The sequence below is a fragment of the Ammospiza nelsoni genome, chromosome 2 (genome assembly GCF_027579445.1).
Source record: "Ammospiza nelsoni isolate bAmmNel1 chromosome 2, bAmmNel1.pri, whole genome shotgun sequence".
NCBI lineage: Eukaryota > Metazoa > Chordata > Aves > Passeriformes > Passerellidae > Ammospiza > Ammospiza nelsoni.
In genome coordinates this window covers 40,945,125-40,972,508 of record NC_080634.1, presented here as the reverse complement: position 1 = coordinate 40,972,508, position 27,384 = coordinate 40,945,125, and the positions used below count along the sequence as shown (strand labels likewise).

General features: G+C 46.7%; 1 protein-coding gene across 1 annotated transcript in view; it reads right to left on the bottom strand.

Moving 5' to 3' along the window:
• Window positions 1-27,149, bottom strand: part of AMOTL1 (angiomotin like 1) — a 54,446-nt gene extending 27,297 nt beyond the window's left edge. Inside the window, exons 1-4 of the mRNA XM_059466473.1 lie at window positions 27,062-27,149; window positions 15,975-16,118; window positions 12,582-13,467; window positions 2,095-2,371 (exon numbers count right to left, since the gene is read on the bottom strand). Coding sequence (XP_059322456.1) covers window positions 2,095-2,371; window positions 12,582-13,467; window positions 15,975-16,118; window positions 27,062-27,104 — 1,350 coding nt within the window. The 5' untranslated portion in view covers window positions 27,105-27,149. The remainder of the gene's footprint in view (window positions 1-2,094; window positions 2,372-12,581; window positions 13,468-15,974; window positions 16,119-27,061) is intronic.
• Between the last annotated feature and the right edge of the window lie 235 nt (window positions 27,150-27,384).

The window sequence follows — 27,384 nt, the reverse complement described above, 5'->3', positions numbered from 1 at the left end:
AATTAAACTTCAGCAGTTAACACTACTCAGAAAAGAGAAAATCATCCAAAAAGCTCAAAATGAAATGCACACAATTCCTCTTCCAACTTTTTTTAGGTAAGAAAAAAAGGCAACTCATCGAACAGCAGCAGGACTCATATCAGCACCTTGTACGTCTCTACAAAAAGTCTGTTCACACACAACTGAGAATGTGACAACCCTCAGAACTGAGCTGTTTGTGCAAATGCCCAGGGAGTCCTACAAGTCAGGCTGACTTTCTCCAACTTCTTCCCCTATTCTGTAATGAATAAAAGTGATGGGAAGGTCGTCCTACCTAGAATAAAATTGTTATCCACAAACAAGAAGTACTCATTCCTGACCTTTCCACTTGCAACAAGAGGGAAGAGTTTTCACATACAAAGTACATAATTTAACTCAATCACATTTTCAGAGGCAATGTTTGTGGGAACTGAGGAAGACCTGCCCTGACCTTGTGTTCAAACACGGCAAAAGCAGCATGGGAGGGATACCATGTGTTAGAGATTTGGTTTCCTGAAGAAAGAATGCACTTGAGTACGTGTTTCACTTTAATACTCTGCTTACATTCCCCCAAAGTCAATGGGAATCAAGTCCACACTTTATTGACTGAAGTAAGACTTCAGCCCATGCTTGAATACCTTTCTGTTGGTGTCTGATGCAATAGACTTGCAGGGCATCCAAGATAAAGAGAGAATAATTTCTAAGGGTGAAAGAAACTAGAATATTTATAGGGCATTACACTTAAATACCTTTTACTGAACAATGCAGCTTTTGTAAAATTAATAGCTGGAATATTTCTTTTTGCCCACAAAGGCCACAGGAAGTCAGTAATAAAGTTTTTGCAGATTTCTTCATGAATAGTTAACTTTGCTGCAAAATTTTTTCTAACTAAGTTTAGGAAATTCTGGGAATAAACTCAACTCATCTTGTTGCAGAGGAGGCAGAAAGGACAGCAGCCACAAAACACTTGGCCTTTTTCCTAATCTGTTTCTTTTTCCTAATCTGTTTGAACAGATTGTCACAAATTTCTCCCAAAGCTAAGGAGAAGCTTCTCCCTAAGCTGGGACATGGTCTCTGAGAGCTACTTCTTCTTCTCTGAAGGGCATCTCCCTGATCCACACAGCATACAAAAAAAATTGAGCTCCCATATAGACTCCTAAATTCAGAGAGAAAAGACCTGCAGTCTAAGCTCATTTGTGTATAAGCGGTGGGAAGACATAAATGAAATAGTAGTACAGGGTCCTAAGTAAGTTACTAGGTCTGAGCTCTTAGGACCCAAAGCCAGCAGACCTGGTGAGCATCTCTGATTTGCCTTCAGTGAGCCTCAGTTTTAAGCAACTTCTACTTCATTAGATCCAACTCTTCATCTTCTCACCCCAGGCAGTGCGCAAGACATCACCCTCCTGCAGTGAAAAAACCTGCATATTTATAGAAAAGAGCATGCAGGATCTCTTAGAAAAATGGGTTTCAAGTAAAATCTTTATCAAATGGTCCTTTCAGATAAGGGGACAGTGCTTTTAGAACCAAAATGTTCAAATGGATGACTAATATCAGTTCTTAGAGGACTGGAGAAGTAACTGAAAGCCTCTAAGGCAACCCAGTTCATCAATTTCATAACAATGGACAACCCCACTGGCGGCTGTTACACTTCCTAAGAGTGTGGAGTACCACATGAGCTTATTGTGGTGGACAAGAATGCTTGGGAGAAAAAAGAACATGCTCTTCATATGGTTCTCACCTGCATCTCTAACTCCTGTGCAGATGGTGCAGGACCCTGCTGCACCAGGAACATACTGCCCATGGGAGACTTCCAGGGAAAGCTCCAGTGAGGCCAGCATGGAAGATGGAAGGGGAAAATACCCAGTTGAGAGATACCTGATGGACTGCTCTGTTTCATCCTAAAGACAGTAGAGCCCACAAGGCTCTACTGTGAGACCACCACAGAGAGGCACTAGTTAGAAGCAGCCAGTGGTGCATCCCCACTACAGTGACGCAACTCTGAAGAACAGTGTCCAAAGGCAGAAGCACCAAGATGTTATCCTGGCCAGGGATAACCATCCCAATCTCTAGACCTACCTTCTGCAGCTTGTCTGCCTTCTCGTAGTAGCCCTCCAGCTCCTGCCGCAGCACGTGGTTCTCCTCAGAGAGCATCTCCACCATCTGCTGCGCCCGCTCCACGATGGCAAAGGCGTCGGGTGTCAGCTGCTGGCCCGGCAGCGTCGGGGTCTGGGCAGCCACGGGGGCCGGCAGTGGGGGCAAGGAGCCTGGGAGCAGAGGGCCAGCGGTGGCCTGTGAGGACATGGGGCTGTGCTGCTGGGCCGGCGGCGGCGGGAAGGGCGGCGGGCATTGTCGGCTGTGGGAAAACACACATGGGAGAAGTGTCAGAGCCGCACGCCCTCGAAATGCTTACGGGAGCTTTCACCTAGTGGCTGCATGGTTTATTAATAGTGTTCTAACTGGAAAGTCACAACTCCCAAATGCCAACAATCGCAGCAGAGACTGGATAAATTGCCTTCTTGCCTGCTCTTGACAGTGACATACATGTCTGGTATGAGTGCATAAAGGAAGCACTGACTCAAAACCAGCATTTTTGCCTAGGTGTGCAGCTAATACTTCAGCAGCCACCAGCCTCTTCCTGCCTCCCCTTCCCACCAACACCATGGCTGAGAAGCATAAACTGGCAGGCTTGAAGAAAACACAAGGGATGCATTACTCACCCTTCGAACACCACTCCCTGCCCAGAGCAAGATCAGTGGATCAGCTGAGCTGGGATGCAAGAGGAAGTGATGTGAGCAAAGCAGCATCCCTGAGTGGCTAGAGCAAGTAGAAGAGGAAGTGCTGCTGCAGAACTGCTGGAGGCAGCCCCATTCAATCACAGTGAGCCATGAAAGCCATCCTCCAGTAGGAGACCTCATTGTGTCACTTTCCCATTAAGGGCATCTATCACTCACCAGACTCATATCAGGGAAAAATAAGCAGTAAGCTGGTAGTGGATCTGCTTGTGAGCTAGGCTTGCTGTCAGCAGGCAGCTCTTTAATACACCCGAATCATAATTTGCAGTGTCTGGAAGATAATCCAGGAGGATGTCTCAGCAGTGAGGGTAAGGCTGGAGCTGACAGCCAGCTGGGATCAGAGTCCCTCACCCGACCCATCTCCATCCCTCCCTCCACTGCACAGGCAGCCCTCAAAGCCTCGGCCATGGGAAGCAGTCCCCGGCAAAATCTCACTGTGCACAGGCTGAGCCACTTCTCAGCCCTGATGCCAAAGTTCTGAAATTTCTACACTGATCTTGTTAAAGAGACTCACCCTAGACCACGTGGTACGTCAGGCCCAGTTTGACTGGAAAATAAGTTGGCTGCTGGACCCCACCTGAAGTCTGCAATCAAGCACCTTCTGGATTTGTATTTTAAAGTAACCACAAGCTATTAGGCCTGCTGTGGATACCATTACCTTTATTTCTGTACTCTACACACAGCACAAGACATAATGAATGCACATATTTACCCCACTGGCCCTCAAAGAACCATGAATGCTTTTTCTTAGACAGTCAATTTTGTGCTATATAAGTACATAGTAATTATGGTTACTGTTGTCTTCAGCACCTACACAACTTCTCAAAATAGGATTTTCAAAAGCCTTTAGTGTTGGCCTAATTCTATTGACAATAACCCACCACTTTGTTTGACTGCCGCAGAACAAAGCTGAAAAGTGAAGACAATTTTAAAATCCTGCCCTAGAAAATGAACAGCACTGCTCTAAGAAGCTTGTCCCTGCCAAGCCACACGACAGCAAAGAAAGCCAGCAATTCAGCCTTAATCTTCTGTCCAAACTAGTGAAAGCAAATCTGCAGGCCCTCAGACACAGCACACACACAGTCCCACACTCTCATCCCAGCTTTGCCCAAGGCATCCACTCTGGCACAGAAAGGTACTGAAATGGAAGAAACACTGAACACAAGTACACTGCTAACTTGGTCAGAAGTACAGACCAGCGTCCCTGGGAAGAAGATCCCAGCAGAGCTTCATGCAGCCAGCAGTGAGGAAAGCTGTGCTGAGCTCAGTCTGACACTGAGATGGCTTTGACCGGCCTAGTACAGACATGCTCTAAGGCTGTGTCTCTCCTGTAAATTAAACATCCACGGAGGCAGCTCATGAGCACAGGAAAGGGGCCATTTTCCCTGGCAGCTCCCAGGGCCAGAAGGGTTTGCTCTCAATCCCAGGCATACAAGTTCTCTGGCAGAGGTGCAGGCTAATAACTAAGGAGCTAGATGTCTACTGAAAGAGGATAAAAGACAGGAAGCCAGGGAGGTGCTGCATGGAGGTGCTGGATGACACTTCACAACAAAATATACAGGAATGAATAGAATCACAGAATGGCTTGGGTTGGAAGTGATCTTTAAAAGCTATCTAGTCCAACCACCCTGCCACAGGCTCAGACACCTTCCACTACATGAGGCTTCTCAGGGCTCCAACCAACCAGGCCTTGAACACTTCCCATGACAGAGCATCCAGAACTTCTCTGGGCAACCTCTTGCAGTGCCTCACCACCCTCAGCATAAAAACTTGCTTCCTTATGTCTAATCTAAATCTACCCTCTTCCAGTTCAAAGCTATCTCCTTTTATCCCATCTCTACAGGCCTTGGTAGAACTGTCCTGCTCCAGCTTTCTTATAAGTCCTCATTAAGTTTTAGAAGGCTGCAGTAAGATCTCTCTGGAGCCTTCTCTTCTCCAGGCTGAACAACTCCAACTCTCATTCTGTCTTCACAGAAGAGGTGCTCCAGCCCTCTGATCATGGGCATAGTTCTCACACCATCCCCACAGTCCCCTTTTCCTTCTGGTGCTCCAGTGTGCAAACCTGGCAAGGGACCTGATGCCCATTGTGGGACTTGAATAATCTTTTGCTCAAAAATCTGAACAATAAATAACATCATGAGTGAGGGATGTCACTCCCAGTGCAAAAGATGTTCCACAAGTGAATGTGAATTCAGACAAGCATGCAACACCTCCTCAATGCTGCTGACAGCCAGTTTGTGCTCACATATTTTACCACAGCAATTAATTCAGTTAAATGTGAGCTTGTTTGTCTTTACCAAAAGAAAAGGCACCACTGGTTTTGTGAAAGTAAAAACCCAACTGTGTGGATACAGTTACACTCCTACAAAGACAATTAGTAGCAGAAAATTTGGAAGATTTGCTGCAGATACTGATTTTCTCACTTCTTTATGGGAATAGCGTAGAGCAATAGAATTAAATTGATCTCTGAATCTAAACCAGTGGAGATACAGCAATCTTTCTTTTTCATTATGAAGCACAGCAATCTTTGTCCATAGATACACCCTTTAGACCCTTGCATGAACTTTTGACGCTGTACTTTTGGGAAATCTTAGCCTTTCATCAATTTCATCTTTTCTTGTCACTTTAGTCTGTCTAGCTTTACACTACAGAGGAAGGAAAGACCACAGAGATGTCTATTTTCTTGAACTGCAAATGATTTTCGGAGCTACTAAAGATTTACACCCTGTAGCAGCTGCCAGCCACCAGAGTCTCAGCAGCCATGGTCACAGGAGAGATTCTCCAGCGTTTTCCAGCTCAGAAACTGAACAGGTACAAATGACTTTATAACTCTTGAAGCACAGCTATTCAATAAAATTAATGTTTCTAACTTTCTTTTTACTTGTTTAATCTGTCCCAATTTAGTTCTGACTTAGCCAACTGCAAAATCTCTGAGTACATACGTAATAAAATAAACACAGCAATTCACATTAACAAATCAGCATTTACAAAAATAGGAATGTCATAACAGCAGCTTAGCTCCTATCCAAATTCTCACGTAAAGCTCCAAAGAAACGCAGCAATCAGGATTATCCTGAGGTCCTTTGGGCTTAGTAAAGAATGACATTCTCACAATGCTTTTACTGTATTCTAAATGTTGCTCTTACTCTGCATTAGAGCAGGTTAAAATCTTTCAGCCAAACATTCTAGTTAACAATCATCCTTCTTAAAAGCATGCAGCAGTGGAACATTGTGAGTTTTGGCTATCTCTGCAATATTTCAACTACATTTCTATTAAAAACATATTTTCTGTTGGCATTATTGTAGATGTAGGGCCCCCATAAGCTTCTGCAATGTATTGTAAAAAAGGGAAAAGAGAAAAAAAATTAAGGAAAACAGTTTTTTTTAATTAAGAGCACCAGCAGGGCATGAGGCTTTCAAGGGCTGCTGTGCAGGGGTCACCAAGCACTCTCTTTCTTTTCAGAGATACAGCATGCATAATAGCTTACTATCTATAGCTTGCAATACAATGTCTTCAGCAAAATACTTGACAATGGACCTCACTTTCATAAGAAATTCCTCAAGATGTTGGGGCTGCCCAAGCCCCCAAATTTAGGCAATGTCTTAATAGTCCTCTTATACTAGACCACCTGGGAGTAAGAATTACCAAGACAGAGAAATTTGGGGAGAATTTGTAACTTTATGTAGAAATAAAAAACCTGGAAAGGAAAATGAATGATAAAGTCCACTTGCTGTTGATGACCAGGAAATCATAAATACAACAGAGTTGTTGTTGGATAAAGCAGTGCAGTATTAGTAAATGAAAATGCCTGTAAATGTTCTGGAAAGGAAATTCCACCTCAGCCTTGCTACAGGTACAGTGAAGCTCTCCTCTCTTCAGGGATGGAAAGGGGCCAGTAGAGGAAGGACTTTGTTTCCAACACACCGTGGCATTTACATTCATAATTAAAATGCCCTCCTCTAACCTATTTAGCTCATCTTTCTCTGAATGCTGTGCCTTCCTTTGCCTCTAGGGCAGACTGGCCTATTTCATCCTTCAAAGACTCTCCCAAGGAACTTTATCTCACAACTTCATGCATCTTCTGTGGATGCTCTGGATGAGTCAGCAATGAGAATAAGGCGTTTCTGGGGTGCAGTTCTTTGAAGTTGCCTCAGGCTTTTACCTTACAATGAGAGTAAAAAAAAAGTGTGTGAAATGTGCTTATTCCTGCCCATTGACTGGGAGCCTTCAGCCAGGATACTAACCTCAGACCAGGTGTCTACCTGATTTCATTATGATTTCAGCAGTCACAAAGTAGACTTCAAACACTATTCTATCTCACTGGGAATAACATGGAAGAAACAGTATTATGACCATGAAGGAAAAAACCAAGATCATGGCAAAGTCAGGAAGCCCAGTCTGATGGTCATGGTGCAAGGAAACACAATTATAGATCCATCACTAAATGGTGACACAGAAAGAACATTTGCCAAAGCCCAGACATGGCCCTCATAGATGGAATTAGCAATAGTTGCAGTGTTTGTTTCAAAAAACACTCTGCAGACTTGGACTCACATCTCTTGAATTCACTGTTTTGTTGGTGACATTTGTTAGTTCTGGAAAGACTTGGCCCAGCTTCTTTGGCACAATTATGTGAAGATTCTCAGGGCAAAATGATAATCTAAAAAGACATCTGCTGTATCAAACACACCCTTGATAGTAGAGTGGGACAGGATACTGTGTTTCCTCACAAAGATTCACACTCAGAACAGATCCACACTCAGAACAGATTTTCAGCATAAAGAAAAGGTGCCTTCCTGAATCTCTGCACTTCTAGAGGAACCAGCTGGGATAATAATAGAGAAGGGTAAGGAGAAATGACAGGGCATCATCCAAGCTGTGGAAACTGCCTAATTTCACTTTCATTTATTTTAATGTAAGGCATATTAGACCAGAAGGAAAGGATACAAAGCAAAGCTCTTCTGCAGGGCTGTCAGATGGAAGTGTAGCCTCCAACCCACGCTCATGCTTGGGCTATCCTTGCCAGAGAAAAGCCAGGACAAGTCAGTTTGGGTGTAACATCCTTCAGCTTGTGCACAGTGCCAGCAAACCTGCCTGCCTGGGCTGTCTCAGGGAAGAAAACGAACTCCTTGTGTCCTGACAGCAGCCACAGACATGGCTGAATTGGTAACTATCAACAGGTTGTCTGAAAACAGCAGTAGTATGTGTGGGGGAATAAATACACAAATACTGGAGAAGCAGCAGACTATTTCAGCAGTTAATTATAGACTTCTACATCCTGGCAGGGTGGAATTTTATGAGGCACATAAAAAATGGGATGTATTTAAAAACAGCCCAGATTTATTCTTTTCATTGATTCTGCATGCTGATTTTGAAAATGCATGGATTAAATCAGAATGAAAAGGTGCCTGCATGATTGTCTTCTGCATGTACCAAAAATTAATTCCCCTCAGTAAGAGGCAGAGTTTCCAGTTCAAGGCTTCATTTGCATTATACACACTTTTTATTAATAGTGCAGATAAAGAAATCATTCTGAATATAAGACACGAGGATCTGACAAGAGCCACTGAGATCAATGAAGAGGATTCATTGCACTGAGTGATCTGGATCACAGTTTAAGCACAACATGGAGATACAATATCGACTTGAGCTGGTCCAAGTTCACCCATCCAGGAATAAATACAGCAAGCTAAAGTGAAAGGGTGGAAAATACTATCCTGGGCTGTGACAACTCTCACATGCCTGACTGGGTAATAAGCTGTATGGGGAGATCCCAGGGTGCCAACTGCAAGTGTTAATGAGCTATGTAAACAAGGAACACGAGTCAAATCAGAGGTGTTACTACACCTGATTAGCCTCTGGTCCAGCTGGTACTGAACCAGTGTTCAGGTTGGCTTTCCACAGTGAAAAAAAGGAATTTTGACAATAGTGAAATAAGTACAGGGCTCCAGGCTCCATCTGTTAAATGTATTAAAGGACTGATAGCACAGGTCTCTTCACTGTATTTGACAAAGATTTTGCAAAATCCCTGGTAACTAGAAAACACAGGCTGAAACTAAAATGGAGATCTTTGCCAGAGATGGCAATTAGCTAGTGGAACAAGGCTATAAAATCCGTGATGGATTCTCCAGATGGAGATTGTTATACTCACCAGGACTGAATGTTTCACAAACTGGAATTAATTCATGGAATCGTGCAAAAAACTAAATTAGATTAGTTCCAAGCCCTTTTACCTAACAAGCTGTGACTTTCTGAACCTACACCTAAGAAAAGTTAGCAAAGACACCATTCAATAATGGCTGCACATCTAGGAAAGGAAACCTTTTCTAAAGATTATTATACTTGGCTAACTTAAAGCATTCAGAAGTTGTGAGTCAGGGCCCCAAGCATCAAGCAACTGGCTTAAAAATACTGACATTTTAAAAGTAAAAAATACTGGTTCATTTTTATTTGCCTTCTAGTTGTTTTGTCCTTTAAGCTTCAAGGTTCATATTCTGGTCTGCAACTGTGATGTCCATAAAACAGAAGTCACTAAATGTAATTTATAAAAATGCTGAGACTACAACATCATATTACTCTAGGATTTCTTCAGTACAACACCAAGTAATAATCTTGAAATTTACAATAAACTTCAAGATTTCACCCCAATGATTATAAAGGCAATGTCTCCTTTAAAACCAGTCACGTGCAAAACAAAAAGTCAAACCAAAAAAGGAAATTAAGCAGCAGCTACAGTTATTCCATAATCCTTCAACAGCTCCTGGCCAGCATTAGTCCATTTCCAGCCACATTTCCCTTGTCAAAGAAGGACAGTGGGGAAATGGGGGTTCAGTGGCCCTTTAAGTCTTTTCCATCCCTGGTACCTGTGAGTGCTTTATCTGGATCAATGCTCTCTGTGTTTCTCCTCTTTTGTGGAACACAGAAGACACTTGCATGGTCACTGTCCAGAGGATGAACCTGCACTGATGGATGGGCTGGGGAACTGATATGACCAAGACAGGGAAGGAGATGCTGGGGTACATGAGATCCCCATCTGACCATAAGCAAAGTTCTGTTTCCATCAGCTTCTTTCCCAGACACTCCTGATGAGATGAAAGCTGAAATTCCTTACCTCGCTTGTTCCTGTAACAGAAAAACCAGCCTCTCCAAACCCTACCCCTACTGTTAATTAACCTTATGAAACCAGGCAGTCCCCTATCTCAACCTCTTCTGTCACAGTCCAACATCCCAGCCAGATGCCTGGCAGTGAGCATCCCCAGAGCCCAGGTAAGGGGAGAAGCAGTGATCAAGTGCAGGGTTCACAGGAAGGTTTATGCTTGGGAACAACCCAGGAGTGTAACACAGCGCTCCCCCTGCACCCAACTCCTCCAGCAGGGCTCAGACAGTGACTGCTGCCCGGGCAAATCCTCTAGTAAAGACAGGGCTGACTGACATTCCTGAACAGGTAACCTGCCTTTATCCTCTCCAAAGACTGAAGTACTTGGCATAGAGACCACTTTATGAAATTGCATTTTAAGCAGCGCAGACACGGGCAAGCCCATCCTGTCATGCATCCCAAGATGCATGCAAGGATGCACTGGAGCACAGCTGCTGAGATAGAGAAATGACAAGTGATGAATAAACATACAGGGACTGAAGTCACCTCCAAAATGCTTTTGTCAACCAAGTCTTCCTGGGTGACAGGACCATACAGGACCTGGGACCAGTTATAAACTGGTATAAGCACAGAACAAACTAAGTGAGTTTATTTCCTGGTTTGTAGTGACAGTAGTTCATAATAATTGAGAAAAGGTAATGAATATTTCAGTGTGCCGAAGGAAAGTGAAAAGTTGACATCCTTGTGTTAAAAAATACAGAGAAGCCTGAGATGAGGATGAAGACCACCACTTTGCTGAGACCCAGAGGCTCACTGTCTGACATCTGAAAATAGTCAGATATTCCCCCATTCACTGACAGAAAACCTCCCCAAAATCCAGGCAGCATATGAAGGAAGCCAAGAAGGACCTGAAAATGACCACCTGTACATAAGGATCCAGAACTGCCTTAAATAAAGCTCAAGAAACACCATACACCTTAGAGCAAACCCTGATTTGGTGAAACAAGCCCAGCCATGCCAACCCCCTAAGCTACATCTGAACAAGTTTGCTGGCATAGCCAGGGATAGCAGACTGACAAGTATTAAGGCCCCTGCTGAGTTGCAAGAAAGATACCACTGAAGATATTTTAGTAAGTGTGCAAAACTTGGCTCTGCTCTGCTCTGTCACACTGCCAGTCCTCTGCTGCACAGAATATCCCTTCCCCTGATGCCCCAAGACCTGACAAGAGGGAGATTTCTCCAGCACCATGCAAAGAAAGCACACAGGGGTAGTAGACTCCTCTCTGCAGTGTGATTTGGGGGTGAACGATGCTGCCTTGCCAGGAATGAGCAGTGACCACCATCACGAGCCAGTGGATTTCTCCCCACAGCTGCTGGGGTGATCCAGCCTTTGCTGAGGACCAGCATGGAAATCTGCACTGAATCAAGGAGGTTTCTCAGCATTAACCTTGCTGATCAGGCAACTGGGAAAAGCTTTGGAAGTGGCCCCCAAGGGTTTTCTACGTGACTCCACTGATGTTCCCAGTTAGCTGAAGCAGTGCATGCAGCACCCAGCTCCACTCACTTGCACAGACTCAGAACACTCTGTGGCTATTGAACCAGCATTTTCCAAGAGTGATAAAAGTACTCAAACCAGCTCCTTTTCTATGGGGATGAATCTGCTTGGTGCTGGAGGTGCTTGTTAGCATCACAAACAACTGCAGGAAAGCATGGCCTCAGTTGTCCTCACATCTCCATAGGTCTTTCTTTGCACAAACAGGCACTTTTGCTGAGGTCTTAAAAATACCATCTTACTCTGAAAAAGTTGCATAAACTCTGCATAATGGCCATACATGTAGCTGTAGAAGGATTCAGTGCAGGCCCGCCGCTTGTCACAGCCACCTTGCCTCTGCCACTGAAACTACATTTTGAGTCTCTACCTGTCTCAACACAAAACCCATCTTTGCTGCAAACATGGAAAAACAGAGCATTCCCTCCTGCATTTCATGCCTTACACATTTTGGACAGAAAGAGCCATGTTGGTTGCACCACCTTGTCTTTGTGCTGTGGTAAAATAACTGTGCAACTTAAAGTGATGCCAACAAAACCTCTGGGGATTCTCAGATCAGTAAAGACCCAATGAGGCAGCATGCAATATGGAAACTGCTCACATTCACACCAAACAATGCCAGACTTCCAAACCCAACAAAATAACTGTCTGAGAGGTCAAAGAGACAGGGATGACACAGACAAACACTTGCATTGAAGTGCAACAGGGAAAAAGATCCCTTAACACCATTTCATCTCTGAAGGCAGGACCTGCACCACTGGCAGGGCTCAGCGCACAGCCAGCAAACACTGGATTATTTTTAATGCGCTTGGAATAAACCTGTGCTCATAGGGAGGCCTGGCATGAGGGGCTCAGTACTGTGAAAACCCCACATGAGTTCTGTGGGGAGATGCAAGCAGCACATAGTGGAACATAAGCTTTATAGAGTCCTCTGGGAGATGCAGGTACCTCCACCAGCCAGGCCTGCCATCCCGGCCACAGGATGTTATGTCCCCACGGCAGGGTGCGATGTCCCCAGTGTGTGCCTGAGGCTACAGCTCGCTCTGGCCGTGTCTCCACAAGATCCAAGCCCCACAGACACCCGGGCAGGACCAGGTGATCCCGCAGACCCCCAATGGCCATTACCTGCTGAGCCCGTACTCTGGGGGCGGCTGGTAGCGCACGAGGGCCATCTCTGCCCGGGCGGGCTGGGGGGCGGCATAGGCGGCCTTGAGGACATCTTGTGATGATTGCTCACTGTAGAAGAGCCCGTGCTCCTGCGCCTTGCTGCCTGGGGCTGCTGCCTTGCCTTTGTAGGGGTACTCGGGAGGCGGGCCCCGTGGGTCCGCGGCCTTGCTGGGTTGTGGGGCTGCCTTGAAACCCTTCCCACCTCCTGGGGCTGGGGGGTGCTGCTTGGCCCCGTTCCTCTCCAGAGAGAGCTGCATGATCCTCTCGCTCAGCGAGCGGACATGGCCCTGCTTCAGCTCCTTCAGCGCCTCATCCTTATGCGCCTGCCCGCTGTTGGCCCGGTTCACCGTAGGCCTCCCCTCCGTCCTGGACTTTTGGCTGGAGGAGCCAAAAAAACCCGGTGTGGCGGCGGTGGCTGGTGGTGCGGGCTGGCCACGGAAAAACTGGGATTGAGCCTTGGCCTCCTCGTAGGTGGGGAGCTCCTCGGTGCCGTGCGGGGGCTGCGGGGCCCGAGGCTGCTTCTCCATGGCAGCACCGTCCCCCTGGTGCTCCTGCCCCTGTGGTTCCTGCCGCCCTGACGGCTGGACCATTGGCAGGTCTTCGGGAGCAAGGTTTTCTGCGGAAGAGAGAGTGCTGGCAGTGCTGTTGGAGGGGCCGGCGCTGCCCGTCGCCTGGTGCTGGATGGCCAGCAGGTTCATGTTCTCGCTGGGGTTGCCATACCTCAGCCGCTCCTGGATCAGGCGCTGCAGGACGGTGCCGGCTGCCACCTCCTCCGCCCCTCGCATCTCCGCCTCTGGCACACGGCGGAAGCTGGGCGGGCGCAGGGTGCAGAGGGTCTCCTCGGCTGGGCAGGGAGAGAAAGGCATCCATTAGCTCTGCTGTCCAGGAGCTCTAATTCCCCCTGCTGTTTCTTCCCTTCCTACATCCCACAACGGTGACCCCATGCCCAGGATACACCCCCATGATGCAGGGGACACCCTGGCAGCACAGCGGACACAGCTGGAAGCCAACAAAGGAGGCAGAGCACTGCTCCCTGCTCATCCTCCACCCCTACACCCTAATTCTGTCTGGCAGTGACCCCTAGGAACACATTCCAGTCCCCTCCCTGGCCTTTACCTCCATAATATTCCATGCGTCCAGTGCCCACAGCTCTGAACCTCCCTCTAAGTCAACAAGGGACATTCCATATCACAGGGAAATTTGGTATTTTCTAACATGGTTAGGATAGGATAGGATAGGATAGGATAGGATAGGATAGGATAGGATAGGATAGGATAGGATAGGATCGGATCCTACCATGGTTATCTCATCCCACTGCTTGGCCAATTCAATGCCCACAATAAGATAAAGCATTTTATTAAGGCCTTGTCCAAATTGCCTCTTTAAACACTGACAGGCTTGGGGCATTGACCATCTCTCTAGGAAGCCTGTTTCAGTGTTTGACCTCTCCCTGGAGATGGCTTGCACAACTTACAGAGGCAGCCTGAAGGGCAACACTAACTGCTGTATTTTTGATGGCCAAAGGTGTGAACTGTGTGCCCTGACAAAATAAAATGTAAGATGTGTCACAGAAAAACTGTGAAATGGAACTGAAAATGAAATGGTCCTAAAGGTCAGAGAATAATCTGTGCTCTGGCTCTTCCTCTAAAATGGCAATTTCCCTTCTGGATGAAAACACTATTTCTAAGGGAGTCAATAATAATTGTTGCAATTTTACAAGGAAGGCCTTATGGTTATAGATGTAATGCCAGCATTTAAAAAAAAAAGCACAGACAAATTAGCTACACAACCCTAACACAGGCTACTGAAGTCATTCAGAGTCAATGGCACCATGTTTGCACTATATATGCAGTGGAGCTTGCCTGGAGCTAAGCATCTAGAAGCATTTGGACAAAGCTCTCAGGCACATGGTGTGATTCTTGGGGTGTCCTGTGTAGGGCCAAGAGTTGGATTTGATGATCCCAATGGGTCCCTTTCAACTCAGCATATTCTATGATTTAACCATGGCTGAGACTTCTGGAATCCCTCCCTCCCGGAGCCCTCCTTCCATCCCAAAAGTGCTGTAAGATGTCTATCTGAACACTGTCTGAGCTCAGACAAATGCTTCTGAAAGACTCCAGTGCAGACAAAAGTGAGAAGAGTCTTCCAATGTCCCTAGGCAAGAAGGAGGTACTTTCTGCAGTTTGGTTTCTTGAGGTCACTCTGCGCAACTTTCTCTCTCCTGCTGCTCCCAATTCTCAGAGGAGTTTGTCAGAACTTATATATGTTTCTTGGCACTTGAAAGCAGTCTAAAAGCAAACTTTCTCTTGAGGTCTGGTCATTTCCCTGAGGTTTCATCAGTTACTACACATGCTGTGGGATAACTTACATACAACCCATATGCCAGAGGGAAAGAAAAGCCTTTGACTCTTAACAATGATAAGAGGTCATTTCCACTAACATTTCTGTGGCAAAGCCTTAAAGATGATTGGGGGGCTCAAGAGAGACAGAAGATTCCCAGGCTGTTACACTCCACACCCGTCCTAGCAGATACATCTCTCCTGCTTTCCCTGAAACAATGTTATCTGCCTGCCAGCCTCACTCACTGGGGCTGCAGTCTGGCCACCAGCTCTCAGAGAGTCTGTCAGCTCCTGGGGATGGTGTTTGAGGCAGCAAGGTGCACAGACGCACATTGCATCTCCATCTACCTGTCTGCTCAACAGTCAAGTATCCAGCTGCTTTAAATGTCCCTGCAGTTACAGCAAACTCTCGCTGCTTTGTTCATGTTATCACAGCACACAGAAGCCTCATCACACTGGACACCTTCACAGACAAGCTATAATGTCTCCCTTACACACCAGAAAGCTTACAGTCTAGGTTGTTAGACAATGCCTGAGAAAAGCCTGAGGAAAGGGGATAAAGCCAACATCACACAGTCAAGGCAGTTTTTTATAATACATCAGGATTTCCACTTCTGTGCTAGTCATGTTATCATCCTTTTATCTGGGAGGTGTACTTTAAATTGCCTATTATTTAAGTCCAGAAGGATTGACCACAGTGAGCTTTCCACAGTGCCTATGGTCTTGCTCAATCAGCAAAAGAGCCATGGAAATTGGTCCAGCTGTGCACTGAAAAGCAACCATGTCCTGAAGGACAAGTGGAAATGATGCATCCTCCACAAATACAGGAGATAAGTGATGGTGGGTCACAATACACAAGTCAAAGGTAACTTTGACTCTACCAAGAATGAGAAGCTGGCCTTCAACTCTCTAAATATTACTTGTAAATGGCTTAAACTGTTCAATTTATACTTTGGGAAAAACCTGGAAGTAAATGCAGTGTGTTCATACAGAAGTGTGGTTGTGCACTTACCAGCTTTTTCTTTGGCACTGATCACTTCAGCCGTTAGCGGGGACACTTCATGCCTGCCAGCAAACAACTGATCCTGGTAGAGAAAGCCAGAGTCTTCCAGTACCTGGACTGGGCTGGTAGGCTTGTAACAAACAGATGTGGAGCCTGTAAGAAAGAAGAACGGAATGTCAGTAAAGAAACCGCATGAATGACAAAATGTGAAGCCATGACATATGACAATAGTCAAAAAAAATTTCTTGAGCATGGCTAGGTGCTGAGAAGCCCTTCTGAGGCCAGTGAGTAAACCAACTCTTCAGTCTGCACTTCCCAAATAACACATTAGCTCTGGGGAACAAGAGGCAAAACACCAAGTCACCAGTGCTGTTTGATGCATTGACCCAGCCTGGCCTACAAGGTGCTCAGTCCAGGTACAAAGAAAAGTTTGTTGGAGCTAACAGTGAAAAGTCACAAGCTCACAAATCAAGGCATAGCCCCAGGACATGAAATCAACAGAGTCATAGTAAAACTGAACAAGGGAGTGGGTAAAAAGAAGGAAAGGTAAGGACACAGCCACACATAAATTAGGACTATAGTCTGGGAAAGGTCTTACCACAAAATCTGCTCATGAGTAATAGTTCAGGAATACAGAAAATTGCTGAGACAGAAAATACAACCAGTGCTATCAAGGGACAGAGTTTATAAATCACTTTGTCCAGATGTTCTTAATACAGTATGGAGCGGATATAGCTGGAGGCCATGGGAATTTGTGCTGCAGACCAACTGCACAGGAGCTGCATGCCCCAGCATCCCACAGACACTGATGGCTGCACTGCACTGGTTTTGGCTAGGACAGAGTTAATTTTCTTCTCAGTAGCTACTGCGGGGCTATGCTTTGGATTTGTGCTGGAAACATTGTTGATAATACAGGGATGTTTTAGTCTCTGCCGAGCAGCACTTACACAGCACTAAGGCCTTTTCTGCTTGCAACTTGGCAAACAAGGCTCATCCTAAATCTGTTTTCAGGGGTTCTTGTTCTAACAAACTGATACAAAACACATCGCAGCAGTGTTAGGCCAGGAATGACATTGGCTTGACCCTATATTTCAAGCCACAAATGGCATTGGCATAATCCTACAATTCAAGGAAGACACAGACTGTACAGGGTCCTAAGGAGGGCTGCAAAAATCATCAGTGGGCTGTAGAACTTGTTCTGAGAGGAAAGGCTGAAGGAGTTTGGTCCTTTTTCCCCAGAGAAGAGAAGGCTGTGAGGGACCTCTCAGTACAGTCTTGCAGCTTTTAAAGGGGGGCTACAGAGAGGAAAAACGGTCTCTTTTTCCCAAGGAGCTACAGTGAGAAGGGGCAGCAAGCACAAGTGCAGTAAGAGATGTTTTATCTTGACATAAGGATGAAACTTTTTACAGGGAAAACAATCACTCACTGAACAACCTCCCCAGGGAGGTGGCAGACTCCCCATCACTGGAGGTTTTCAGTATGTGATTAGACACTGTCCTAGATAATCTCATCTACATTGTCTCCTTCCTTCAGAAGGTTAGATCAGATGATCTGTGAGGTCCCTTCCAACCTGGTCTGTTCTATGCTTTTGTGATTTTTACTTTCTCATTTTTCTGAGAATTTACTAATTTTGTAAAGAGAGGCTTCTTGAGATTCAAACTTTGGAAATGAGCATCTTCTGGCTGCAAGTACCCTGGCACAACAGGCACACAGCAGGCTCACTCTCCACTCACCCCACTGGTTGTCACAGGTTTTAGGCTAAGGAATGGGAATGGTCATCAATCTCTAACCCCAGCCCCTTGCCAAGGACTTGCTTGAGCAGGAGGCAGAGTGCTCAAAGTGGCACCAGTGGTGCATCTGGCCATCCCTGTGGGGCAGGAAGCCCACAAGAACAGGGATCCACAGCATCTCACTCTGCAGGAAAAACAGTCATCCATGAATGATCTGGATTTATTAATCCTAACTGCTTGGTTTGTGCTCAGCTAACTGCATGCTCCCTGCATACATCACACAGGTCATCACTAGCCCCATGCAACTGCATGGAGCAAGGCAGCAGGGGGATGACAAGGGGGGGCAGGATCCAGCCTGTCATTTCTACAGGCACGAAGATACTATTTTCTTCTGTGCCAAGAGGAGAGGAAATAGGCATTTCTGAAAAATGTTAATGAATTCATCACTTTACCATTCATATTATGCATGAATGTGTATGGCAGTTATCTATATTTAGAAAGCAAGAGGGAAAGATTGCTTGCTTGAGTAGATCTAAGCCATATATGTACGTGAAAACAAGCATAGGAGACTGGTCTGTAAATTGTGCTGATGCTGACACAGACCCAAGAAAAATCTCAAGTACACTAATTTCCAAAATTATTGGCCTTTTCTGGTAGAGAATAGGATTAAAGACACCCTTCGTTGTTCCTCCACACACACAGTCCTGCCTTGGAATTTGGAATCCTGTATGCAACCAGTGCACTTCAAACCCGAGCTTGTTCTATGAATAAAAAGTAGATTGGGGTGAAGCAAAGAAAACCTGCACACCCAAGGAAGAAGACAAGCAGCTTCAAGACAGGCAACATGGGCAGCCAGCAGATACTGGCTTGGCCCCACCACTCACCAAAGAGAATTCAAAAGAAATAAACCGTTAGTAAAATTGCAGCCTCGCCTTCTGCATTTCGAGTCTGTAGGCACCCTTGGGTCATGGTTTCAAATCTTACAAGATGGAGAACAAAGACATGTTTTTTTTCTTTAACAGGAGCAGAAATTCTCACCTAACCACTTGTCCCTGGTTGTTGTGGCAGAGCAATATTCTACTAAAATCAGGACTGGTAAGTGCCAGCATCTGCCAAACTGCTCAGTTTCTGATCTCTATTGTATCACAGTCAAAATCAAGTAGCCCCAATCCAGGCAGAAACTACTGGACTGTGCTGTACCCATGTTGATGTTTTATCATCATAAAATGATGTCATGATGTTTTATGATGTTAAAAATGATGTAACAATATTTTATGTTCATTCACAGTAGGTTTTAATAAAATGTCAGCTGTAACTGACACAGAAAACCAGTTTCCATGTAACACAGAAAACAGATGCCAATAGATAAGTGCTTGGCACACAGCCACAATCCAGATCATGGACAATAAGGCACCACTTGAAAGCTTAGTGGAACCTCACAAGACATTTGAAGCAAGGCACAAGCCCTTTTTCTTTCTCCCCTTGCTGCCACTGGAGCCTTCCAAACCCCAGCTCCCCTCTCTCAAGGGAAAGGCTTTATTACATCCAGTTCTGACATGGTGCAAGGCACCCATCCAATGGTTAGGGACTTGCTCCTTTTCCCAGACCTCCTCATTCCTCTACAATGGTCACCAGAAGAGCAATTTTCATCCTTACATCTGATTCCTAGTGCCAGAGCAGTGGTGCCCAGCAACCAGGAGTTAATAAGCCAGTTGAGGGCAACCTAGAATGAAGATCATCACCCTGCCAGGGGCACGTCCCTGGGGAATGGCTCTTTACCCATATCTAGCCCAAACAAGCCACAAACCACAGCTGCTAGAGCTGCTGCCCCATGTTTTGTGGCAGCCACTGCCAAGAAGAACTGACCTCATCATGCCTGTAGGTGCCTGCAGGCAGCTGCCAGCTGTGCTGTGCCTTCTGCTCTCGCCCTCCCAAAGCCAGGCCAGCCCCCTCAACCCAGAATGCCAGGATGCAGTCCAGTCCACAGACATCATGCCTTCAATTGCCATGTATCTAATGTCTCTTACAGCCATCTCTATAAGACATGAGCATATTGCTGGCCCAGTTCAGTCCTTGCTAAATTGGGCAGCTGCTCCAGGCCTTCATTTCTGCATCTCTACCTACTCTCCTACATCTAAGGGACTGCCTGACACCAATTCATTTGTTTTTCCTTTACTTTTAGATAAGCATGCATTCCACTGTACAGAAGCAGATGTACTATCCTGGAGGTTACTGCACAGCAGTGCAATTCATTTGAAGATTCATAACTATTCAAATGAATCAGTTGCTAAGATTAACACCAGACAGTCAGCCAGGACCCAGAGACAGTGGAGCAACACTTAAATATTTCCTGTTTCTGATGTGGCTTCAGTCTGGTTTTGAAAAGGATCTAAAGCAAACCACATAGGAAGCTCATTGCTGGGACATGAGAGGAAAGCCATGTTTTTAAAGCAGTAACAGCATCCCCAAGAAAGAAATTTACAAAAACAGTCAGAGAAGATGGTTTTCTTACAGCCAAACTGTACTACTACTCTCACCTTCAGCAAAACACCGGAAGATGCCAGTTGTGAAAACACAGCTTGCTGCTATTGAGAGGCAACACCTCAAGGCAGAGCCCAGGTAATGAGTTTCTGCATCACACCCACTGGCCACCCAGGTAACATAATGTGGCTGCCCGCAGCACAGCCCATGCTGCTGGCATGTATGACTCCTCTTCTAGCACCCAAAAGCCACCCAGCCAAACAAAACCACAGAGCTGACCTTCAAAAATTTCTCTTTCAATCTGTACTCTACTGACCGAGTGGTTCAAAAAAGACTGACGTGTTTCAAATATGATCCGAAGTAATCACCTGAAATTAAAAAGTAAGGAGGCTTTACACTCTCCTATAAACCCTGCCACAGTAAGTAAGGGAAGTCCAAAAATGACAGGAGAAAAATTACATCATTTCCAAGCCCACATCTGTCCTTCTGTATCACAGCTGTGCCAAAAAGGAGGATAAATACCTTATTCGACATTTAAAATATTTTCTCTGCCCTGCCGCTGCATAAAAACTTCAGGTCCAAAAAGGAAGAGAATTATTTAAGGGAAATAACAAAAGAACAGTAAAGCACTCCATGGCCTAGGGGGCAGCACAAAGGCTGTGCCATGAATTGCCCAGAGTGCACCAATTAGTTCCTGCAGTGGGTCACAGGAACACTCCCTCCAGGATGGACACCCCTCCATGAGCATCCTGGCCCATGAACCCTACTTTCTCACCTAAGCATTAGCCCAGCCATACAGCCATGCCACTCTCCCAAAGCTGGGAGGAAGATTTGAGTTTCCTTTGCCACAGAAAAAAATAACTCGCATGTCTCACGTATTGGTTTAAGTGTAAAAATTGGACTCCTAACAATGTCACAAGGGATGCTTTTGGTACCTCCAACTGCACTGGGATTCTTTTGCAGCCACAGCTCCAAGGAAGTGCAGGGACTCAGGCAGCCACTGGTGATTATTTTCCATCAGCAGCTCCCCAGTCAATGCACAAGTTTTCTAGGTCACTTCTGGGGTGCCTGACTCATCCTCACACCCCATAATTCTGCCTGGGAACCTTGCATCTGCGGCCAGGGCTCCTCAGCCCTGCGAGGACTGAACAAGCACCACTAGTATCACTTCCACAGGAGCAGAGCAATATCTTGCAGGACAAAAATCCAACATGCATAATGCACACCAGATGTGAGTGAGCAGCACCTCTCATTTCCCACATGAAAGCGAGAGAAGCTGCACCCCTGTGCCTGGCAGGATTATCAGACCAAGCTACACCTCCACAACTCACCGCTCTGGGGAAAGAGATCCTCATCCCAGTATCACCTCCAGGATCCACGTTGTGCTATTCCCCTGCTCAAGAAGAGTTTCTGGAGTCACCCATCCTTGGTACTGTCATTTCACTCTCCAGAAAGTGCATTGTCCAAGAAAGCACGAGCAAGACTAATGGGACTAGGCAATGAAGTCAGCCAAACCCCGTCTTTCCCAAAGAATTGTGCTAACACGTCCAAATTTAACTGCCTACAAGGATGAACATTTTCCATGAAACTTCAGCCTCACATGCTTATTTTCATATATGCTTCCCTTCAGCAAAAACCAAAGCAGGGGAGAATAAAGCCTATGAGAGAAGCAAAGCAAATGTGCTTGGAAAGCAGCTCCCAAACCTGGCATGAGATCAGATGGATACAGGCAAGAGTGGAGCCAAGCCTGTGTCCCCGGGAGATCCCCTCGGATGCCCACACTTCCCCGCCTTCCCAATGGAAATCAGGTGTGTGGCATGTAGGGGCAAACAGTGCCCATCACCACTCTTTCATCTGAGATGCTATCAGGTTTTATAATGCTAGAACATTATAAACACGCTGGTTTTCCCCCCTGACCCAGGCACACCCCAGAAGAGAGGCAGGATACAGGCAGAGTATTCTCATCGTACCTCCAGGTGCCAAACATTACCTGGGCTGATGGAGGAAAGGATGCATATTCCTTAGGAAGCTGCGTTCGGCTTTGCAAAAATATGTGCATTTTAAGGTCTCTCCATATTATAAGTGACACATTTGCCTTTGCAGCTATAACATTGAGTCTACAAATACATCCAGCCCAAATTTATTCGAAGAATTGAATCAATAATTGAAACTCTTGCTTTGATCAAAGTGCCAGTGGCACAATGACAGCTCATGTCAGCATTGCTGCCCTGAGATGAAAGGATAAGTATTATTCAGAGCTGAAAGCAGGGGAAGAAACTCCCAGTAAAATAATGAAATACAAAGGCTGACATGGAGCTTGCGAGTGAGACAACACTTCTGCTACAGCCACACAACTTGTCAGCCCAGCAACTGTCTGCAGACATTTTCACTACACTATAAATTCTGATTTCCAAGCAATAAAAAACCCTCCAAGATAAAAATGCATCACATAAATTCTTAGGCAAGGAAATCTTTTCCCACTGGGGGAAAAAAGCAAAATCATCATTCAGCTACAACTTACAGACAAGACACTTGTAGAGCAGGAGTTTAAGCCATGATAAATTTTGCTGTAGTTACTGCCTTTAAAAATGATCACATTACAGAAAAGCACTGGCATGATCCGTGTCACTCCGATATTTAAGCCCTTCCATTAATTAACCAGAAGTGAAATAGGACCTAGGTCTGTGGATCATTCAGTCGTAGTTCCTTGTTACTTCAAGCAACTAAGTTATAAAATTCCCTTCCTGAACTGAATAAACAGCATCCTGAAGAAGAGGATTTTTTTTCATCCTGTTAGGAGGAGGTTTTGGGATCTCTATTCCTCAGACACACACAAATATTCCTCTTGGTTCCCACTCACAGTCACAGACATTGCTCTTTATCCATCTATGTTGGGTTTTTTTTGCCAGTGGTGTCCTTTAGGTTAAATAGCTTTCTCCCTGAGTCATTCCCACAAGCTTGCAGTGTACAAAGGAGCCTGGGATAAGGACAGAACAAAAATAGTACAAAGGCTGTACAGTACTCTCTAACTGAAAAGGCAGGCATTGAACTCTATCGTATGGATTTCTAGAGTGTTTCCATTTTTTAACACAAGCAACAAACCATCCTAGGGATCTACAGTTCTTCACTTGATCTGTGTGGAGAACTGCTCGTTCTTCACTAAGATAACCCTACACTAAGCAGAGTTTTTGCACAATTCTTAAGTGTCATAACTTAAAGCAAAAAGAAATTAAACCTTCTTCCCACCAGAATATATATTACGATTATGATCCTTCCATTATTAAAATATTACATGCAATTTATATTCAGCCACTTCTAAAATGCAGAAATTTAATAAAGGTATTACACGTAGAAGTGCTAACAAGATAATTGCCTGTAGTTCTCGCTCCCAGATGGCTCAGCTCAGATTTAGAACAGGGAAAATCACAGCAACAGCCACTGGTGTGGAGCCTTCAGCATACCAAAGCCAGCTTCAAAATGTTGCTGGTCACAAGCAGGACACATCCCAGGGAATGGGACATGTCACTAGCAGGAACCTTCTGTCTGTCTCAGGTAGCCGTCACAGGGAGGAATTTCACTAAAAGCATTTAAAATCCTTAAATCATTCATTAAATGAAATTAACAATGTCATTATTTTCCAGCCTGAGACTTGATCACTGGAGTTATCGTTGTCTAAAGCATGTTTATATTAACAACGATGTTTATATTTATATTAACCAGCATGGTCAGAGCAGATAATCCCAAGTGCTGCTCAATTATTTAACCCCATGCTATGTGTCCTTGAGACATGTCATGCCCCTGTAGATCACCCCTCTCCTCGGCTGGTGCTGCCTTGGCATGTGCTGGTGCCATTGCCCGGTTTGCACAAAAATGACATGCTACAACTACAAGATGTGGGACAGACATGCATCAGGAAAAAAACCACAGCCACACACCTGTGGTTTGACCTGGACAAGGCCACTGGAAGCCAGCAAATGCTGCAGGACCTCCTGCTGCTAATGGGATACACCATAGTGTGTGACCAAACTCTGCTCTCGCATGCACCAATCCAAACCTGGAGCAGTTTCACTGGCTTCTACAGATCTACCTGAAATTTACACCTACAGTAGCATCTCACCTACTCATAAAATCACTAAAATGACCAAAAATGGACACATACATTTCCTAAATGCAGCATTTGGACAGAAAACTTGCCCTAAGAATTTTTTTCTAAAGGTAATGTTGTTCTTGTTGCTATTATTTTCTACTTACATCTATTTCTACTTCTGCCCTGAGTGGAAGGCAGGCCGTTCCATTTAAAAATTCAAGACACAAATGGGGACCAGATTACATCTATCCCAAAGCTGCCAAAAAGCAATTGCTATATGAAGCCAAAAATCCTCCTGGGATTTTTCTCAAATCCACAAAATATTCCCGAGCACTAAACTTTCCACTGGGACTATTACATTAGCAGATAGTCTGTGTGTGAAAATCCAACTATGCAGCTGTCCTCCTAATGGTTTCCAGGACAAGAAGGCTGCACAGGGCACACACTCCTGCCTCAGCACCAAATAACATTTATACCAGACCTGGCCTTTAAAGCAAATTACATGCCTATCAGTGAGAAAAAAAGGCACCGTGGATTCTTTCCTGAAGGAAAGCTGCAATGGTCAGCAGTAACATCTCTGCATAATCCTGAAACCAGAAGAGTCTGGCTGCGCCTGACTCTCCCCAGGCTGCTGTTGGGATTCCTTCCAACCCCCTTAGGTGTGTCTTTGCAGGAGCAATGCAAAGCCTTTGGCTCTGTGCTGGCGTTTCCTCACAGAGGCGCTCTTGCAAGGAGCACTAGAGCTGTAGCCGTGCATCCATCCCTCCATCCAGGCACTGATGCGCAGAGGGCTTGGTCCAGATCGCCATGGGAGGCTAGGACTTGGAAACTGCCCTCAGGCCTGTCACCAATCCTGCAGATATCTGGACTTAGGAGAGGCCACACATGCCTCTTCGGATTGGAGCTGCCCTCCTCCAACAGCTGAGTGCTTTCCAAAATAAGAGGGAAAGCAAAGTTTCCCCTGCCAAACATTGACAGGGAGAAAAGGGGAGCAATGGACATCAGGACAAATGAGAACAGACATGCAGGTGATTGGGGAGGTCCAAGTGGCCCCACACAGCCTGGGGAAACTAGGAAGCCCAGCAGCACTGTGGGGCACACACCTCCCCTATTTAACAACCTAAAACCTAAAGCCTCCCCTCAGTCATGGCTGGGGATAAGGAAGGCTGGGCAGGACACAGACCCTCCATGCAGGGCCATACCATGCACTCAGCACAGCTTCAGAGAGGGTTTTACTACAGGCTCTTGTCAACCCAATATTCCCTGCCCTCACCACTTGGACATTTCTGGATAAGGTACTTATACAATCCTTGGAAAAGCTTTTCTGGCCATTAGAAATGACTACATATATATACACATATATATGCATAAAAGTAAATATATACACATGGTCTGTTTTTATTTATATACAATATATACAGCCATATACGTCTATAGCTATGTAAATATACAAAAATACATAAACATACATCTACATCTATTTAGATATATATTTAGTATCTATATATATAGCTATATACATGCACACCTGTTAGCAGGAATGGCGCTGCCAGCTAGCTGTGCTCAGGAAAATTCACAGCAATCATGCTCACTGCCACTCTTCTCTCAGGAAGCTTTTAGGCTTATTTCTATACATAAAAAGGCATAACCTGAACTCAGTGGATGCACAAGAAGGGCCTTGCAGACCCTCAGCCACCAGATTCTCTTCTCTGGCAGCAGCTGCCCACAGCTCCCGGGATGCTCGCACAGCACCAGGAAAGAGAAAAAAACCTCTTTCCATCGAAAGAGGAAAAAGCCCAAGCAGCGACCTTCCTGTACTTAAAGCTATGAATCACAAAACCTGGCAGAAGGATTCGGGTTTAAATTCACATCGTGGGTTTTGGGTTTTTTTTTCCTTTCAATGCTGACTTTTTTTTTTTCTAACCGGAGTTTATCTTTGTTCCCCGCATGGATAGGAAGGTTAAATATAAAAAAGTTCCCTCTCACCATCGTCCTGCAACAACAACGTAAGAAAGCGCTCTCCTGGCGTGGAAGGCCCCTCCTGCCTGTCCCCTGCGGCCGGCGCTGCCGCGGACGAGACGAGGCGGGACGGGACGGGACGGGGCCGGTGTCCCGGTGGGTGCTCCGGGGCGGCTCCGAGTGACAGCCCGGCGCTGGGGACCGCGGGGACGCCGCGCTCGCTGCTGCGGAAACGGCAGCGGCCGCGCCGAGCGCCGCTGGAAACATTCCCCGCGCTCCCGGCCGGCGCTTCGCTCTTCCCGGGAGCGCCGGGGCGGCGAACCCCGGCGTGTTCCCCCGTCACAATATACTGCGGACACCCCGCTCCGAATCGGGGCTGTTTCGGGGCGCCCCCCGCGCTGCTCTGCCCTCCCGGAGCGGGGAAGATTCCCGGGGAGGACTCCGGGAGCGGAGGAGCGGCAGCAGCGGCGCCCGGCGGGCGGCGGCTCGGGTCTGCCGGGGCGACGGGCGGCTCAGCACGGCCCCGGCCCCGCTCCCGCACCGCCCGCGGGGCAGCCCGGGGCAGCGGCGGGGCGCGCTGGCTCCGGGAGCCGGCGGAAGGCTGCCCAGGCCTTCCCGCATCCTGCCGGGAGGGCGGCGGGGCACGGCAGCACTCACGGGTGGGCATGAGAAGCAGCACCGCGCCGCGGCGCGATCCCCCGCACACACGTGGGCACGGGCACCCGCACCCCCCGTGCACAGACAGACAGACAGACAGACACACGTGTGCGCGAACATGTACGCACGGACACGCAGCCGAGCGGGGACACACGGACACCGTCTCCCTCCCCCGCCATTACCTCCGGCTCCGCGCCCCGCCGTCCCCGGCAGCACGGCTGCCATCCGCGCCGCTCCCCGCCGCCGCCGGGCGCGCTCCGCCGGCCGCCAGGGCCGGGCCGGGGCGGGCACAGCCGGGGCGGGGCAGCCGGCGGGGCGGGGCCGGGGCGGGCCAGGCACCTCCCGGCGTGGGGCGGCCGCTGCCCGCCCCTCTCGCCCCTCCTGTCGGGGATGGAGGGGGGAGGCACGTTCGGGGGAGCCTCGCACCCCAAGTTGGGGGCTCGCAGCCCCATCCGGAGCCACTGAAGGCACCAGGGTACGCCCGGGGTGAGCCTGTGTGGCAGCA